Source organism: Cucumis sativus, chromosome 6 (genome assembly GCF_000004075.3).
Source record: "Cucumis sativus cultivar 9930 chromosome 6, Cucumber_9930_V3, whole genome shotgun sequence".
NCBI classification, from domain to species: Eukaryota; Viridiplantae; Streptophyta; class Magnoliopsida; order Cucurbitales; family Cucurbitaceae; genus Cucumis; species Cucumis sativus.
In genome coordinates, this window is record NC_026660.2 from 24,601,834 (window position 1) to 24,621,404 (window position 19,571).

The following is a 19,571-nucleotide window of genomic DNA, read 5'->3' on the forward strand; positions in this document are numbered from 1 at the left end:
TTAATGTTTAAAATCGAGACTTCGATTGATTTGATACATATATGATATATGTGCCTTTTACAAACATGGAAAAATATTGCATAAATTAAAGGCTTCAGAATGATTTACTGGAAGAAATGAGTCTTGTAGATGCAAGAAAACCCAACTCCAAAGAAATGTTTACTAATTTCTGGAAAACTTGTACAAAATGCATTACAAGAGGAATGTTCATAAGAAGTCAACACTAAATGCATCCAAGCCAACAAAAAGTATTCGCTTGACACTGGGTGTTACAAAGCAGGAAATTAAGAATAGGTACCAATATCCTCCCCCATATGAAAAGAACCCAACGTTTTACTTTTCTATTAAGACAATTGACCCAATTTTAACCAGTACTTCTATAACCACCTATTACAGAAAGGAGAAGACATTAGACATTGACCGAACGGGACAGGATGGGATGTCACCCGAGAAAATATAGAGCACGGATTGGCTAGAGGAATCTCCTGATTACTCGTAAGTGACAAGAACCACAGACGGCATTCAAGCTCCTATAAACTTAGCTTCATACACCTGCGGTTGCTGCAAGACAGAACAACATGATATTGAGAAGCAGAAACTGAGGACCAACAAAAGGAAACGAGTTTCAAAAGAAATAAATCAAGAGAGCACAATTTCTTGTTAATAACTAACCATGAACAAGACAGATATCTGTCTGCCTGCAAACCATCTCAGGTGCATTGCACGTTGAGCATTTATGGCCGCTTCCACGGTATCATACTGCAGATACACACATCCCGCGCTATTTCTGCACATTGAAAAATAATAAAAGAAAAAGAAAAACGATGAAAAGATAGAACAAACATCTATTTGATCACGTAATCGAAAGATTCGTTCTCTGATATAAAGGTGGAGAGAGCATCACTTATGGTTCAGAGGTTTTCTCCCAATTTAATGACACTGTTATAAAGAAATTTGAATTCTCAGTCAAAATCTAAAAGTAAAAACTATATTTAAAAAGCTGCCCATTTAGTTTTCGAAAACATTAGTAGAAAGTGAACATAATATAGAAATACAAAGATGAAGGTAGATTTCAAAAACTTAAAACTTTTAACGCAACAGTTATCAAATGGAGTCTTAATACGTTAGCAAATGCATGAAGTGTAAGAGCAATTCCCTACACTATCCCCCCTACCTTTACCTGCCCTCTCTCTTCTCCGTTAATTCAAGTACCATCAACATAAAATGATGAGCCTAACAATAATTGCATTCTTTTTATGGAAGCAATAACTGCATATTATTTAAATTCCTAAACTTTTAACTTCTAGATATATTGACAGTGGGGCTGCAGTGAGAAAGTGTAAGTTTCCCGAACCATCATTAGCTAACCATGTAAAAGTCCAAATAATTTAAGTACCATCTAAATGTTCGATCATTACTACAACTAGTTCTAGTTAAATAACTAATCTGGCTGTGTATAAACTAAATGGAAAATGTTGTCATTCAAGTATAGTTATAAATTTGTGATAATGCATGACAAAGGCTAATGTCAGCATAAGATAGCCCTTTCCATAACCAGCCTAAAATTAAATAGGGAAAATAAGATTCTCCCATCCATGAAGGCATTAGTAATTTTTTTCCATCCCTATTCCGGAAGTATCTGCAAATGAGGATCAAAGATCCAAGTCAATCCCCAACACGTAACAGAACAAATTCAAGAAAGATGTGAACAGGAAACATCCTGTTTTAAGTGTTGTAGAAATATATGAGTAACTTAAAAAGAAAGCAGAAATATAAGTTTGAACCAAAAAATAAATAAAGTTTCACTTGATAATATGACCAGAAATGATTGATATGATTACGGGGACAGAAAAATACTCAGTTATCCACATATATATGTTTAACGTGACCGTATTTAGAAAACTCCTCTCCAATAATATGACCAGATATAATATGATTATGGGGACAAGAAAAATACTCACTTATCCACATATATATGTTTAACGCGGCCGTATTTAGAACACTCCTCTTCAACATCTTCTTTGATCTCCATGTCAAAATCTGGTGCTGTCTGCAAGATGATTCATCTAATAAATAATCCAGCTTGAAAGATGAAAACAGAAAATACAAGTACTCAGTACCTCCGTCGAAGGATCAAACATGTTTTTCAATAGTAAACATTCACTAGGACTGCCAACAGATTGTAAAACAGGTGGAGTAAAATTCGCCGGAAGTACTGGTGCAGCAACTGCAGCTTGACCATTTACAGGCAAGCTCGTAGATCTCTGATTTGGGGCTGACCCATTCAACACTGGAGCTCCAAGAGATCCTGCAATACTGAAACCATGAAGCAATAACCATGAAAAAGTTAACTTCCATTGATCCAATATTTCTTTCTTACAGAATACAAATACATCCAAAGAAGATATAAGCGCACTAACGACTACAGAGGAAAGTTAGGACATCCTGCTACTTAATCATGCCAAAAGGGAGACAAACCTAGTAGCAATGCCAGTGCGGTCAAGCTTCTGCATAAGCAGAGCTCTTGATTGAGCATTCAATGCCTGCAATTAGACATTTCAATTAGCAATCAATTCTTCAGAAAATTAATATGTTAATAAATGTAATGAAACGTACAAGCACTCTATAGTTGGAAGAGAATAAAGAGAAAATTCAGCCACACAGTTCAACAGTCATCAAATAAATGATATGACACATGATCATAATCTGATGTCAATAGTCTCATTTTTCATTTCTTCTTTTCTCCTATATAAAACAAGAATTACCTAACACCAAGGGCAATTATATTATGATAGGAAGATGGGAAGATGGAGAGGAAAGTCATTGCAATTATTTAAAACGATGACAGGCCATTGCAATGTTGCTATAAGCACACACTCATGGTAGGTGCTCACACAAAGGAAACTCACCTAGTCTCCATAATTGAAAGCAAAAATGTCTTCAAATTTTATATCATTATTACAAGGGCAATATACTTTAAACACGAGATAATCACTTATGAGACAGCCACATTAAATATTTTCAAACATCAACTATAGTAAAAACCAAATTCTTGTGCTAAAAAGAAAACATGCTAAAAGAATTGTAAAAAGACATTTATTTAATCATAAAAGAAAACTATACACCAACCAGACCGCCTCCTTCATCATCATCAAGGTCGTTTGATTTTGCAACGCTCTCTTGTGCTCCAATGTGATCCGTTACAGATGAAACCTGCACAAACAGAGCATTATTTAGAACACACAAAACCAAGGACACCATCATTCCTTAGAGGCACTAATAAGAAATAAAAATATCAGTACTGAACATAAGTCAAATCTGAAAGGTTCTAGTAGAACACTACCTTGATGGTTCGGCCAGCAATTTCTAATTTCCCATTCAAGCTTTGTGCAGCCTTTGCATGCTCTAGATGGGCAAACTGGAAAGAATTCAAAAAATTAAGACAGAGCCTTACGAATCTATGGATACGATACATCATCAAAAACTTGAAAAAGTTGATAATAAATGATTACCCACTTGAACAAATCCAAAACCCTTACAGTGACCGGACTCAAGGTCAAGAGGTAACTGCACAAGCTCCACAGGACCAAATGCTTCAAAAATCTAATCAGAAAAGAAGTGATGATCTGTTAGACTTCCAATCCAGAAAATTTATTCAATGAATGAAAACATGGAAATGTAGCTGTTTCCTGTTTCTATATTTAGAAGTCAGTCTTAGGTTTCCTTGTTTGAATATTTTGATTAGGGAAGTTAATTTCCTTGTTTGAACATTTTAAATGGGGAAGTTAAGTTGGTTCTGAATCTTCTTTACATGTAGTGAATGCTGTGTTTTCTGAAAACTAGGATACAGGTGCATTTTCTGTGTAATTAACAGATTCTACAGAGAGATGGATGGCCCTCACAAGTTTGTCCTTGGCAAGTTGGGCTGTCATTTCCTGTGAAACCTATCTGAACGAAAGGGAATAACTACCGGAGCCAAAAGGTTACAATGCTACAGTTACTTAAGAGCCATAGCAAATAATTCTAAATCATCGATAGGCCTATTATTCATGGAATCCTATAGTTGTCACTTGTATAGAAAATAACAGCATATGAGATGAAATCAAATATGAGCGTCTTGAAACAAAATTCCACAGATTAATTGATCTTAGTACCTCTCGAAGGTGAGTTTCTGTCATATTAAAGTGTAGATTTCCAACATATAGTTTCCTGTCTACTGCTCCATATGGACCTGCACCAGAGGCCCCAGTTGTATTTGATTGAACAAGATTCTTCTCAGCCTCCGAAGGTTTAACCATTACAGGTTGCCCAAGAAGTAGTTGACCAGAGAGAGCAATAGCCATAGGCACAGACATCGCATCATAAAACTCAACATACCTGCAGTTTAATCAATGCCTCACAGTAAACTTATTAGAATATGAGACGGCAAAAATAAGCAGCAAAATTGACAAAGCATAAATAAATACACGGAGACCTCTTAGTTTCTTCCAACTGATTTAATGGTCAGATCAGTTCATCAAATGAAGAAGCAACACATAACCAAATACCAGATGACCAGCTTAGACGAGAAGTAGGGTAACTATTCATCACCCTTTCTAATTTTTTCAATGAGCATATTTCCATGTTTAAAAATTGGACAGTGTTTTATAGTAATAATTTAATATATATATATATTAGTCCACAGTAAACACAATGGGGAAGTCAAGATGCCACAGAAAACAAACTTTCTCAATTTCTTCAACTTTTCAGGAAAAAGAAACAATGAAAGTAGATGATACCCAGCCAAGCATGTTCATTTTAATACAGTGTAATAAAACAATCTTTAAAAGTTAATTCGAACCAAGAAAATTTCATAATAGAAAGAAATGATTCTAAAACCAAGACCAGAGATAACAGAGTCATAGGAGTTAGGACTGTTTCTTATCTGCACAAAAACATAGAGGAGCAAAATTAGGAGTACGATGGGGAAAACAACAAAGGAAACCTCAGGTTTATGTTATCTACCTTGAACAAGCAGCATGAATTGATTAAACATGACTGCATTGTATTCCCACCATCCCTCATCATTATCGCATTGCTAGTTCATTTAAAAATACAGTTAAATTTGATACTTGAAAACTACTATGTTAATAACCATATTAACAAGATCACAAGCATACGATACAAAAATTGCTCGCTCAAGACCACATACCCAACTCCTTTTGACCGTCTAGAATTTCTGTCCATGATCAGCCGGACATCTCTCACCTGAAAATAGAAAGAACAATGAAAACAGGTTGTTTTAGGAAGCCAGCAATGAAGAAGTAATGAAGGTTTCTATTCTTTACACTCGAGGCAAAGAGCCATTCAGCCATCAGTGAGATGACGACAGAACTCATACATTTTCACTCACCCCATATAAATAGAATGTTGAGATAGAAGAAATTGATTATAGTTTCGAAACTGAAGGCAGAGGAACAGTAACTGCAATATGAAGCAAATCTATCTCAATATCTATGCAATCATAACATTTCTAGCAGTAACATTGCAACAAAAATGCACAACACATAGAATACATGCCACAGAGGTGAACAAGTACAAGGTCCAAGGGGCATGCATATGACACTGAAAATAATATAGATGACTGTATGATTGCTAACACCTTTAGTTGTTCAATTATAGCAAAAGAAAAAATAAATACACAAATGTTTCGCTTGAGTAATAAGTTTCAAATACCTTTCCCGCTTTTGAAAAGAATTCGTAAACATCTCTCTCTGTGGCCTTCAAAGGCATCTGTACAAAGAATAGTAGGATAACAAAAATGATAAGCAAAATATAAACCGAACATGAAATGTAAGGAAAATAAGGGAAGCCACTAACCTGATAAGCAAATACAGTTCTTTGATCTCTCTCTGGATCCGCTTCAGGCTCTGTCGTGTCTTTCTTTTCCTTCATTCTCCTGCCATTCACACACCCAAAATATCAGGTAAAAATGAAGGAAAATACAGTTATTTAAAGTAAAAACAAATATTTAAAAATTTTAGAATGACTCAGTTTCTTCTTTCCACTCAATATTACAAGGGATAGTTATTGATAAAATTAAAACATTTTATCACCAAGACTTTCAGCGCAGTATATCAGCAATTTAGCCGATGCACTGTACTAAGAAGAGGGCGTGAATAGTAAACATATAAAAACAACTTAGATGTCCAAACTTTTATGATTCCATTTTGGTGCCTTCATTATTGAAAATCCCGAGCAAATTAAAAATAAATAAATTATGGGTTTCTAGGATTTCCACACCATGGTGTTGGTTATTATTGGTTATTTATCAACTTCTTAATCTATTTGCTGCAAAATACCAATTTGGTAACTGTCGAGAAAGCCTTTGCACTCGTCAACGGAACACTGGTGTTTATTCCATTCAAACAAGTAAAAATAGAATAAAATAAAATCTACCGCCGTTACCGGTTTTGAAAGAGGTCTAATTTCCATGGAATATCTGGTTTATCAATAATGCCAACCCAATAGCCTAGTTCTAATATTTACAAGCTTCTCTATCCAAAGCATAAATGGATTCTAATCAAAGCCACAAGTTTAATACAACAATTTATTTACGAGACAAATTCCATACAACGAATTCAAATTTAAGAACAATGTTGGTAAACAATTTTTGTATAGGCATAAAAAAATTTATTATGCCTCAAACTCTTCATCTCAACTAACGAGGTGGGCTGGTGTGTACCGTTGTGAAGATCACCTTATGGATTCCAAGAGGTTTAGGACTTGGAAGTTAAAAGGAAAGGATTAGCAACCAAGTGTGGCTTTTCCAGATTAACTTATTTATGGTTCTGTGCTTTGTTGAAGCATTAGTGTGTGGCTCATTTGGTGTGCATGAGTGATTTTGGTTGGAAAGTTAATGGCTTGTTTCACGAGGGAAATTTTCTATCCAGTTTTGGGTAGTTATCCAGTTAATCTCCATTTAGCCTGTAGCATGGCAGTGTTTGGTGCTTGGTGGAAGCCGTTTCTGTTGCTTTTCCTCGCTCACCTCTCAAGTTGTTCTCTCATGGTTAAGTATTTTCCCTCATGTTCTCAAATGTTTTATTTATCTTTTGGCTCTTGAAATGTCTGGGATCTTTTCTTTATTTTATTGCTTGATTGGTTATTTTTAATCCACTGAGGAGTCTCTATCCTTGAACATTTTCCATGATAAGTTTGTTTCTTGATCAAACACACTGCCCTATAATTTTCAAGAATAATAAGAAACAGACGGACAATAAACGTATAGAAGCAACAGCCAACAGTCAACTGTAAGCTTTCAAGATCCCGGTTCAACGTAAGGCACATAAATGAACAGTTACCTGCTTTCTCTGACATCAACTTCACGTTCTCGCTCCCGAACTGACCGGCTTCGGCTTCGCCTCGATCTCTCCTCTTCCCTCTCCCGCTCCCTCCTCTCCCTGTCTCTCCTCTCTCTTTCTTTCTCCTTCTCCTTCTCCCTCTCCCTCTCCTTGTCCCTCCTATCCTTGTCCCTCTCTCTGTCCTTCTCCTTATGCCTCTCCCTATCTCTTTCCTTATCCTTTCTATCCTTGTCTCTCTCCCTCTCCTTCTCCTTATGTCTATCTCTATCTCTCTCCTCTCTGTCCCTGTCTCTCTCCCTTTCCTTCTCACTGCTACCCCTCTCTCTCGTACGATTCCTTTCTTTATCCCTCTCTTTTCCCCCGTCTGTTTCCTCCTCTCTGTCTCTTCGATGCCGATCCCTCGCTCGCCCCGAGTGATCCCTATCCTCCTTCCCATTTTCATGCTCGCTTCTCGACCGCTTGACTTTCACCTCCTCGTCCTCGCGACCACCGGAGCCAGCTTCCTCGTCTACCTCTCTCTTTCTGGTGCTTTTCTCGTTCCTCTCACTGTCGCTCCTCTTTGGTTTCTTCGTCTCCCTATCATCTTGCTCCTCCACGGCTTTCTCCAAGTAATCGTACTCGTCGAAGTCCATCGAACCTTCAGAAATTCGTTTCCCGCGAAACGAAAAGCTTGAGATCTCGCCGGAATTCGCGTTGGAACAAAATCAGCGAAGCTAAGCTAGGGATGAAATTTCGAGGAATTGAGAATTCTAGGGTTTTTTGAAGGGGTTTCTGGAAGAGGAACTATTGGTTGGCTTGGCTTCACAATAATCCGCGAGTGAAGAGTTGGAGACTGGGGTTGTTGTTTTTATATGGATGAAAACAGATCAGATTTTCCAATGTAAAATTGAAAAATTAGTATTCACTTTGCGTTGTCTTCCAATGCCATTACTTATACATACGCGTGACTTAATACCATTACTATCTACTAATTACTAATACCATTATATGAAGAGCCAAAAATATAAACAGTATAATTGAGATGCCTTTAAAATACAATTGAGAACTACTAAAATTGGATGATTTTAGTATTACAAATTAAGTTCAAAACCTTTAATCAAACAAATGATTTTATTATACGTTGATAGTGTATAAGTAATAAAATGAGATTAAATATACTTAAGTGCAAATATATGCTATTAAGAAGTAATAAACCTTGAAATATTATCATTATTGGATTTCACGAGACTATTTATCCATTTCCAAGCAAACCAAGGAGAGTGCATAAGTGATTTTGAGATTTGGAGGTTGAATATTGACAAAAGTAATTAGTTAAAGCAATAGTGCAATGTGTTGAGGGAAATATGGTCGCATTAAATGTGGTTTGAAAAATACGGTTGCATTGTCACATCTGCACAATGACTTAGTAGTGGACAAAAAATTAATCGTTCTCGAGTCAATTTCCTTTAGGAGCCATAAGCAACTAATGTCTATGTATTTAATGGTTAATTGAAACTTATGTTAAAAGTTTATGCAATTTATTTATCTTGAAGCGTAAGCTCAGTCCGAACCTCTTAAAAATCAATAATAAAAAAGTAGATTGAAATCATTATAATTAAGTTTCACTACATAACATAAACTTGCAGTGAGATACGTGTCTAAAAATATTGCATGTAATTATCAGTATGTACGCCCAGTGAATTACAAGCACTTAGTATGGTACAAAATTGAACATGGCTTGGCATTAATCAAACCGTGTGAATTTGTCAATTGAATCATGGATCAAAAGCAAAACTCAATTTCATTGAAATCAGCATGTTTTTATTTTTTTCAGATTTACTTGCACGGTCGCTAATGAAAAATGATGGAAAGATCAGTGATATGTTGGAAAGTTATTTTTGAGAGAATCTAAAATCCAATCACACAAACAAAAACATTTACTCAGCGAGTGGCAATGAAAAAAGACCAATATTCTGCTGTTCAGTATTTTTTTTTTTTCACGGGCAATTAAATTCCATTCAACCTATTTAAGTTTAAGACACCATAAGCAGATATATTGGTGTAACACTATCAATAGATTTCTATCATTGCTGTGATAACACTGCAAACACATCAAATAAAGGCTAGAAAATAACTGACAACAACGAACCACCATTTTAACTCGCACTTGAATACAATAACTCAAGCTGGTAATAAAATGGTTCACATCGCAAAGCCAAATAGCCCTGTAATATTAGGTTACTAGTCTACAACTTCCACACTATTTATAGGACAACAAACTCCTAAAACAAACCAGGGATATGTTCTCATCTGCTGCTTGTCACACTACTTTATTCTGTTCAAAGTTATTCTATCACCCTGTCTATCAACTCTCTCCAAAGGAGTAATGATTTGTGGCATTGTCATACCGCCAGAAACAATTATCTCTGCACAATTCCCAGTAATATGAAATGAATAAGATGAGTGGAATGAAGTTTTTATTCAGTTTTAAGGCTTAGGGGTAGAAGCAAGAGCCAAGTTATGTGTTGGATTAGATTGGTGTTTGGTTTGAAAATGTAGCACAACTTATCTGAAGGTATAAACAAGATGTTCAATGGATCAACCTAACTACTTTGAGGAAATTATTTACAGCATTATCTTATACACAGAAAGAGAGCTGATAGTATTTTTTTTGTGAAAACGGATGAATAAGATCAAACCTTTGCTAGTGCAGCGTTTTATATAGAATGATGAAAGCAGTAAAGAGAGATGACATACCTATTCCTTCCCGAATAGATAGGTTTGGTCTTATGATGTCCTTAGAATTAACAAGAAATATATCCCCAATATATAGGTGATTCGTTGGCACGAAAACGCTGCATAGCTCTTCATCTTCGCTCTCTCTCTACGAGGAAAATCAATAATTATAAGATCACAAAAAACCGGCAACCTTGCATAAAGCAAACTTCCCAAATTTATGGAAGAAAGAATTCAGTCAATGTTCAGTACGAATAAAGTATAACAAATTCAGACAACAAAGATAAAACCTTTCCCCACAATTCCTTCGGTAGCATTTTCATTTTTCACAAATGACTCGAGCTGTCTCTTTGAAACCCCACAAGGCTTTGTTTAATTGCTATAATGATGGAGTGAAAAAAGTACTACCCCTACCCAAGGTTAAACACTTCAAAGAGAGTTCTGGAGATTTCCAGAAAAGAGGCAATCCGGAAAATATGGTCCTGAGCCGAGCCTATGTTTCTGCATTGCATAAGCATATGGGCGCAACCACAAAATCACTACCAGGATACACCCAAAAGATTACAACAAACCACTGTAGACCTCAGTGAATCAGGGTCTCTACTAGATTCAAATGACTACTCCATCCCACAATTCAGCTATATTTCTCCTTTTGGTGCTAACTGTGTCTTATTAAAATAGTATTTGTGCTCTATCTCCCAATCAACTATAAATCCCAAACCTAGGAAAATAGTATTCTTCCGACTACAGTCTTTATGGAAAGAAGGTTGGTACAAATTTTTCTGCCCAAATTCACGTCCCCCAGGAAAATTTGTTCTCGTTCTCATGATTTCACCTGTAAACCAACCTAAGTCACACCGTCCAACTTTATTCAAATGACAGAGTTCTGAAGAGAATCAATTTCAAATGGAAATCTTAAAATCTACAGCAAATGGCTTCTTCTCTGATTTTGCAAACTCCTAAACCTCCCGCAACTTTGTGACTGATCACTGTCTTCCAATTTTGTAAGTGATTACCGTTTTCAATGACCCAGTGTTTTATTCTTTTTTAGAAAGAAAAAAAACATTTATCCCCTTACCAATTAAAATGAGTAGAGTCCAACATTCAACAGAGAGCATTTATGCATTCTATAACATGGCTAGTTTTTACAAAAGAAATTAAATGTAATTATCGAGGTTGTGTACTTAGCAAATATAGTCTACTGCATGAAGGATTGTTACCTGGAGGGTAACAGTTGATGTAATAAAGCCAAATGCATATTCACCAACACGCGGATGGCGGATAATTGCAACTTCTTTGAAAGCTGTAGTATTTTGATCTGCATGCGAAGGAGACCTAACAAATTAACTCATATTTGATTTTTCTTTTGTGCATGATAATATCTTTTTTTCGTACATGATAATATCAACTCATATTTGAATTTGAGAAGATCATACAATATAAATTACTTATGAGACCACAAATTGCCAATCAACATTAAATTGAAACCAGAATGAGTGCTTATACAAAATTACCAGGAGAAATTGCAGCACTAATTTGTTTGGAGGCAGAATATAGATGCCTGACAAAGGGCATTCGCTGGATGAACCATTCTCCGAGCCAGAAGAGTGTAGAACCCAACCATGATGAGACAAATATACCAACGAAAAATACAAAGAGTAAAGATGTTATGAACCCAAGTCCTGCATCAAAAACCTGCTTTATGAGAATTTTCAAGAAAATGAAGAACCTATATGCAGGGAAAAAATGTCATGAATCATGGACTCCACGTAGAAAAGATTTCTCTTAGTTGATTTAGGTGCTATTCTTCAGCTTGGTGCTCCTACTAACCCTTATGCATCTCTTTTGTTGTGTTGGAAGTTTATTTTATAATTTGTATTTTTTGTATTTTGAGCGTTAGCTTCTTTTTACTAAATCAATGAAAAGTTCAGTTTCTGTTTCAAAAGAAATATATATATATATATATTACCGTAATGAAATGGGTGGTACATATAGTATCTCTTGTATGATCACATGATCGAATCAGATCCTACTTGTAAAAAAAATCATTTTAGGCCCAACAATAGTAGAATATTAAAGTTAAGAAAGAAATGGAACATGAGTAAAATCCAGAGTATTTTCCTTACACAGTTAACAGTGGAGTACAGGTTATGGACATCCACAATCTAAAGCTGAAATATGGAAACACCCTTACGACTGCTTCCTTTAAAATAAAAAAGAGTTGCATTATATTTAAAGCGAACAGAGAAATTCATGAGAAAGCAGAATTTAACAGACAGTCAAGCTAGGACTAATTTTATTGGAAGCTAGCAAATACCAGAACTACCCATATCCCAGTTGAAATGGTGAGCATCATATCCTCAATTTTCTTTTTCAGTTCCTATACACGAGAGGACATAAGAATAAAGTGACCTATTCTCGAAGTTGTAACCCAAGCAAAGCAGGAAATTTACGAAACAAAATAAAGTATAGGGGAAATGGTTCTGCTATTATCAAAGGTATTTCTTGAGGGGGGTGTATGTATTTCTAGGATTTTTCTAGAATTATTTCCTATTTTTTACACCCAAATCTGTGGAAGCATTTTACCGAAGTGTGATGCACAGCAGCAACAGAAGAAATAGCTTACAACTCCATTTTTGTTTGGATGAAAAAAACTCCATTGATGGTAGAGGTTCATCAAGTTAGAAGAAATATTCTAAAACCTATTGGAGATAGTGAATGAATGCCCAGACATTCTTATGCTTCAAGCACAACTGTCAAGGATCTTTCCACGCATGCAATTGAGGGGCATCTTTTAAACCATAATCTGAAAATAGTCGTTCATTTCTCTTCAAAATGCAACTACATTCTCGCGTGATTTGCACCGAGGCCAACATAAAGTTTTCAATTATTTATGTCCATATGCATTTTTTACATGTATAAAGAATTTTAATTCTAGCATACTTAGAAGTTAAGCCTTACCAAATATGTCAACTCCAAGCCTCTCATATAGTGGACTGAAGAAACCATCAACAAACTGAATGAACCACCAAGTAACAAAAAAGGTAACGGCAACAGGGAAAAGAACCACGCTGCAAGATAAACAATTGAACAAAATGTCAGAAATTATGAGAACAAGCGCCACAACACAAAGAAATGGAAGACAGCACGCAGCTAAATTACCATCCAGTCATAAACTTCTTTGACACCCAACTTTGGAGAACATAACAGCAAGCCTGCAGAAAAGAGAGAATTAAAGTCAGACTTAAATGAAAAAAAGGAATACAACCTGGGTATTCACACAGCAACAAAAAGAATAACTACAATTACAAAAAGAAGAGGAAGAAGGAAGGCCGTGAAGACAAGACAGAATAGGTTAAAAACAATCAATATACGACCAGAAGAAATAAGAAATATAATGACTTTCACCATGAAACACACCATATTTCCTACATATCCACCAAACAAGTATATCTCTAAGCCCTATTCTATGACTTCAGGTATTCAAATATGAGGTATCCATTGAGAGAGACACTTTCAACGTAAAATCCTTGAAATGGTTTTCCTGAGATTCCCATTTATGAGCGCTGTATGAAACTGGTCACAAAAAATAGCTGGTATAATACTAGATAAGAGTGTGACGGATAGTTCGGCCTAAAGAAGGTATTTAGGATGGCAGTACTTCAAATATCCAATGCTTGAGCTGAATATAAACAACTTGGTGAAAGCTTCTCATAGCTACAAGCACAGATGCTGCCATTAGAAATGAAACTAACCCATATTTGTCGTTCATTTTAAAGGAAATTAATCCTCCAGATTGTAGACTGAACAGTCCTCAACACTTTTAGGACTTTGACAAAAGTTCTCGGCAGTCAGCAATAAACTAACCCATTTCTTCTCCGATTTACTTACATCATCAAGTTTGTGGACTCGATATAACAACATACCAGTTTTTATATTTTGACCTAGCAAACTAGAATCCCAAATCAGTCAAAATTCGCTCACATCACGAATGACATGCAAGCCCTTGTTCTACTAGTTATTGCCTGGTGCTGTTTCTTTCTATGCTAGATTCACAATTACAGTCTATTTTATATCACGACCCAAATATATTAAAAAATAATAATACCTTTAAGTTTTTTAAGATCGAAAAATATATAACCCAGCTATCATTTTAATGAAAAACAAATTATTCAACCTAGTTGAGTCCAAAGTTATTTTGAGTGCCACCAGTCGTGAATACTTCCGCATTTTCTTTGCTGACTTTCAGTCATGCAAGTATAATATAACAAATATTGACTCGATTTTTTCCGATTATCGGGTGGGCAGCGATCCCTACCAAGGTCGATTCAGATTGTTCCAGTAACAGTTTCGAGTAGATATTCCAATCAGAACTGGATCGCCACCGGATCGAATCTCAACAATTTAACATCCCTTTTACCATAATAGGGCAAAAATTATAAGAAAACCGTCAACGGAAAAAGGGAAGCCTCCAAGTCCCAGGATCCAAAAAATCCGGCCAAATGGATCGGAGCAAATAATGCGACAGTCAAATAATAGGAAAACAAAAATAAACGGCAGATATTGAAAAGCATGAAGAAGATCCATACCTTACGAGTGGACGAATTAGGAGAACTCGGAGGAGACTTAACGGGATCCTCGGGATCCTGGCCGCCATTGTCAACTTGACTAAGGGGAACCGAGGTCGACTCCTTTTCTTCCGCCATACCCTTCTTAAAATCAGTTAAAACCTACTTGAATCTCCGACGAATCAGACCCCAAACATCGCAAACAACCAAACACCACCTAAACCAAAATCGAACAATCAAACTTCAGAGTAGCCACTGCGAGGGTCGTCGCCGCTTGATAGAGAAGGAAGGAAACTGGCAAGCAGTTGCACTATGAAAATGACATTAGCACCAAAATGGGGTTAGTTGAAACCGCAAGCAAATGCCAGGCGAGTAAACACGTGATTATGGAAGGTTATTGGACAAGATGGAGTGGAGGTGAGTAGAGAGAAAAACCTTATCCTCGTAATAATCGCTTGCCGTTGATGGCGTCTCGATCACTCCAAAACTCTCTGCCTGCCATTATTGTACGCTTACACATACGGATATGGTCAGAGAATCAACGATGAAGATCAATGCCGGATAATTCCATCTTCTTCAGCTCACCTTCTAATTTTAATTTAGTCTTAATTTATCGCTTAATAGTTAATTGTTCTTTTTCCAGTTCTGATTTGTGTAATTTTTATGAGTTTCAATTTATCTTTGTCAATGTTGTTCAAGTAACAAAAATCAAATAAATAGGTACACGAGAAAAAATAAAATTAAGTATAATAGGATTAACCTAATGTTTCGGGGTCGTTTTGAGCCTTGCTAAACAATTACAATCCTTTTATAAGATAAGGGTGTCAAAAATTAAAGAGTATGTATACAGGTCTGTGTATAAAAAGTTTGATGGATCAACTCTATAACTAGATGTTAAATATATGAACTTTGTCGACTCCAAAAATATTCCATGTTAAATATGCATATTCGTCGATAAAGTTTAAATTATTCTCTTTGTCACATGCCCTCCATCTAGCATTTATGATGACTTCATTCATTGTCAATATCATCTGATAGCTTCAACATCCATTGTTGTCTATATTGCCCGCACTCACTACTTGCATGTATTTTGACCACATTTGACAACAATTACCTCCAATGAATATCGTGTTTGAAACCAAGCTCCAACAATGGATACAACAATACCCACTTTTGGAGACAACCATCACTCAAACGTGTTTGAGTGAAAAAAGTCCAATTGAACACTTTTTTTAAGTAGGTAGTTAACATATGTACAATGTGATAAAAAACAACACTGAAGTTCCTTTTGCGTGACATGTACAAAAAAAAATGCAACGGTTTTCATGTTTCATATTTCACAATTCATGTTTTTGATTTGTTTGGGTTAAAAAAGTATCAACTACATTGATTTGATAATTAAACTATATACACGTAACTCGTGCTAATTGACTATACATTTTAAATGCATAGCAGCTAGTAGATCCATGTACATATCAATCCATGACAAATTAAGTTGGTTGTTGAAACAATCAAATAGGAAATATACAACACAATAGCTTGTGAGATGTTGTATCCGTACATAGGTCAACACGTTGGAATTTGAGCCAACTACTCATGTTGGTAGGTATATTAAAAAACCAATAGAACTGCTCCAAGTTGAGACAATACAAACTTCGACATCATAAACAATTGTGATGGCACTACATGAAACTAGTTGTGTTGTCCGACAATGATGATATAGACACCTTAATCTCTTTACCTTTAAAAAGGCATACAAACAATTGTAAAATTAGATAATTGTGTAAATATAGATATCACACAATCTAAAAAAAACGAATAAGCATATGTATGATAAAATTTAGATTTAGTTATTAAAATTTGTTGCAATAAAACACATCTTCATCGACAACAAATATCGATAACAAAGTATAACACCGACATAGACTAAGTAAAACCAATATCAAAATTCCAAAACCTAAGACCAAATGGAAAATATATTTTTTCCAAATAAAATTCAATTTTAAATAATCCAACTAGACAAAGGTCATGCAAGCTATAATAACATAACCATCTCCATCTACAATAAACAATATTTAAAAAATCTTCATCCGTAAAACACTTTTTTAAAACCCCTAATATGGTACAATAATTACTATCGGACATCTATAATTTATTTATTATTTGCTACCACACTTACTATTTTTCTATTAAACAAAAGTAGTATGTTGAAGAAAACACATTTTATTATAATTTAGAACTCAAAAGCAAACTAAAAGGCCATTTGGCCCAATAGGTTATTCATGTTGGGTTAGGATTACGATAACTCAACCCTTATTTGGAGAAAATGTTATCATAACCCCTTTTATCTCTTCTTTCTCAACCCCTATAAACCTACATTTTCAATCATCCATGATCCTACATTTCCAACTCCCCATATTTTTACTATTTCATTTAAGAAGAGGAATCTACTATTTTATTTATGAAATGCCATCTATTTTTAATTAATTTAACAATCTTAAAAAATATTATTTTTAATTTATTTTATTTACGAAATTAATTATAGTTAAATACTAATTATGATTAGTTTATGCCTATAGCCCTCCTTGTGAACATTTTTTTATTTCATGTATTTTTTTTATTTTTCTTAATCTTATAATATTTTATTTAAACTATTTTTGATAAATTTAAGGTAAATAAATGAGTAATTGTAATAGATGACCATTTGAGGAATAATAATTAAGGATATAGCAACATTTACAAAAAAATGCAAATATAGCAAAACTATCGCTGATAGACTTGTATCACTGATAGATTCGCATGATCTATCGGTGATAGACCACTTTTTACAACATGATCTATCAGTGATAGACTATATCATTGATAGAATTTGACAAATTTTGCTATATTTGCAATTTTTTTAAAATGTTGTTATATACTTAATTATTTTGAATTTAATTACTAAATTTACAACTATACCTAAATAAATTTATAAAAAAATGAGTTTTATTAAATTTATAAAAAATGAAAACAAAAATCAAATTAGGTGATTTAATATTAAATTAAATAACTTTTAAATGCTTGAATAACCTAAGAAAAATGCATAACAATTTTTTCTTTTTAAAGTATTTAAACTTTAAATATGTAATAATTTTATTTTAAAAAATTCAATTTAATGGTAAGATTTAATTTAAGATTATTTTGAATTAAACTTTTTACCAGATTATGCTCTACTTTTCAAAATCTATTTTTTTAGTTAGAAAAAAACGTCTAGTTTATCATTACTTTTAACTTTTACCATACACGTTATAAATAATAAATGTGGCAGGTGAATAATAAACAACAATAACTATATTTTACTTAAAATTTAGGGAGCCTATAAATTATAGATTTGTTTGGTTTCGGATGATATGACCATATTAATCACGTGCGATCCATGTGATCGCATTGAAGTAAAATAATAAACAGTTGAGAGGTCAATTTAAAATGATGCGAAAATAAAGGGGTAGATGTAGAAACTGAAAGCATAGAGGAAAGAGGGGAAGGTGGTGGGACACCGCTTGTGCCCAAAATACAAAACCCCCGCCAAAGCCCCCACTCCCAAAATGCGCGCTAATCCAAAATTTGGCGCTTGTCTTCTCTAGCACGTCGCCCACATAAACAAAGCTTCCCCAACAATTTTACACACACGGCTTCCACACCAAGTTTCCGTTTTTAAATACATTTATTTTCCTTCTAAATTTAATTAAACTCCAATTTATAATTTAAAAAATTTATACACTTAAAATACGATATATAATTTTCTAAAAAGATAGATATCAAACGACAAAAATATTTAGAAAAAATTAGCTTATGATATATTTTTGTGTATATTGCAAATATAGTAAAATTAATGATATCGAACGGAAATCATATGATTATCAATATTTAAATTTGTTACTTTTACAATTTAAAAAATATAGTAACATAAATCATATTATCGTAGATTTTTTTGTTTTTTTTGCAATGGCCACTGATTTTGATCTCAATATTGATATTATAATATTATAATGTTAAACAAAAAATATAAAATTGTTAGAAAAGCAAGTGCAACATAAAATTTTTGAACCATAATTCAAAGAATAACTATGAAAAATTATATTAAAATGTTAAAAACAATGTTTTTTTTACTATTAGCATAAAAATAGAAAGATAATCAAAATAGAAAAATTTACAAAATATTTACGGTACAGAAATAAAATTTGTGTTGGAGTGGTTTTTTCATCGTAAATATATATTTTTTACCATTTTGGAAAAGTCTACCCAAAATAGAATCTACGCTTTTTTGTGTTGGAGAAAGTATGAATGACCTCTATTAATAACTTTACAAATACAGTAATTAGGAAATTGAACGTCATCTGAAATTTATTGTATTTTAGGTTTTTTAAAATAAAAATACAAATGTAATAAGATACAAAGTGCTTTTCAATTATTTACAACTATATATTTTATAAAAAAACAATAATTACCAAATAATCCAAATAGAAAAAAATAAGAGAAAACATAATATAAACTAAATTTAAAATCAGATAAATAATAAAAATTATTATTGTAGCCAAAGGCAATTTTAGAAATATTAATTTTAAGTTCAATTTTTTATTTTCTAACCAAAGAATTTCACAAATTGTTAAGAAAAAAAGAAGAGAAGTTCATGCAAATAATTAGATTTTGTAGCAAATATTATTTTTATAATAATATAGCACATGTCACTCTATTTTATAAATTAGAAATTTAAAATTTGATAATTCTATAATTACCATTTGATCAGCGGATAGCACTAATTTTTTTATATTTAGATTATGAAAGATTTTTTAAAAATGTTTTTGTGATTTGATTTAATTTTTTAATAATTTAACAAAAACTTCGAAATATTCTTTCAAAATGAATAAAATATAAGAAAACAGACAAACATAATATGTAGGGGATTATC

At 33.7% G+C, this 19,571-nt stretch overlaps 2 protein-coding genes across 6 annotated transcripts; both read right to left on the bottom strand.

Annotated features, from left to right (window-relative positions):
• Nucleotides 1-130: 130 nt before the first annotated feature.
• On the bottom strand, nt 131-8,178 carry LOC101210603 (RNA-binding protein 39). 4 transcript variants are annotated; one of them, XR_004217635.1, is made up of 13 exons: nt 7,341-8,178; nt 5,860-5,938; nt 5,716-5,772; nt 5,192-5,247; nt 4,155-4,377; nt 3,517-3,603; nt 3,344-3,418; nt 3,124-3,213; nt 2,479-2,543; nt 2,121-2,316; nt 1,962-2,050; nt 673-1,639; nt 131-561 (listed from the first exon to the last, which is right to left on the bottom strand). XR_004217635.1 is itself a non-coding variant. In XM_004141929.3 (13 exons), the coding sequence occupies exons 1-13, from the start codon at nt 7,970-7,972 to the stop codon at nt 523-525; spliced, it is 1,797 nt and encodes a 598-aa protein (XP_004141977.1). In that variant the 5' UTR covers nt 7,973-8,177; the 3' UTR covers nt 131-522. The 4 variants fall into 4 exon arrangements, 3 of the variants coding, with proteins under 3 accessions (XP_004141977.1, XP_011657782.1, XP_011657783.1); XM_004141929.3 differs by having other exon boundaries at nt 673-787; nt 3,130-3,213; nt 7,341-8,177; XM_011659480.2 differs by having other exon boundaries at nt 673-787; nt 7,341-8,177.
• A 1,115-nt stretch (nt 8,179-9,293) lies between these two features.
• Nucleotides 9,294-15,224, bottom strand: LOC101210357 (protein LIKE COV 2). 2 transcript variants are annotated; one of them, XM_004141928.3, is made up of 8 exons: nt 15,059-15,224; nt 14,645-14,933; nt 13,218-13,270; nt 13,017-13,126; nt 11,570-11,737; nt 11,276-11,373; nt 10,077-10,203; nt 9,294-9,745 (listed from the first exon to the last, which is right to left on the bottom strand). In XM_004141928.3, the coding sequence occupies exons 2-8, from the start codon at nt 14,759-14,761 to the stop codon at nt 9,645-9,647; spliced, it is 774 nt and encodes a 257-aa protein (XP_004141976.1). In that variant the 5' UTR covers nt 14,762-14,933; nt 15,059-15,224; the 3' UTR covers nt 9,294-9,644. The 2 variants fall into 2 exon arrangements, with proteins under 2 accessions (XP_004141976.1, XP_031743734.1); XM_031887874.1 differs by having other exon boundaries at nt 14,645-15,186.
• Nucleotides 15,225-19,571: the final 4,347 nt, after the last annotated feature.

Coding starts and splice junctions, on each gene's coding strand:
- LOC101210603 (XM_011659480.2), bottom strand. CDS start 7,972: ATGGACTTCGACGAGTACGATTACTTGGAGAAAGCCGTGGAGGAGCAA. Junction 3,419..3,516: donor AGGGTTTTGGATTTGTTCAA/GTGGGTAATCAT, acceptor AATTCTTTCCAG/TTTGCCCATCTAGAGCATGC. Junction 3,214..3,343: donor TTGCTGGCCGAACCATCAAG/GTAGTGTTCTAC, acceptor CTGTTTGTGCAG/GTTTCATCTGTAACGGATCA.
- LOC101210357 (XM_004141928.3), bottom strand. CDS start 14,761: ATGGCGGAAGAAAAGGAGTCGACCTCGGTTCCCCTTAGTCAAGTTGAC. Junction 11,374..11,569: donor TAGTGCTGCAATTTCTCCTG/GTAATTTTGTAT, acceptor CTTCGCATGCAG/ATCAAAATACTACAGCTTTC. Junction 10,204..11,275: donor CATCAACTGTTACCCTCCAG/GTAACAATCCTT, acceptor TTTTCCTCGTAG/AGAGAGAGCGAAGATGAAGA.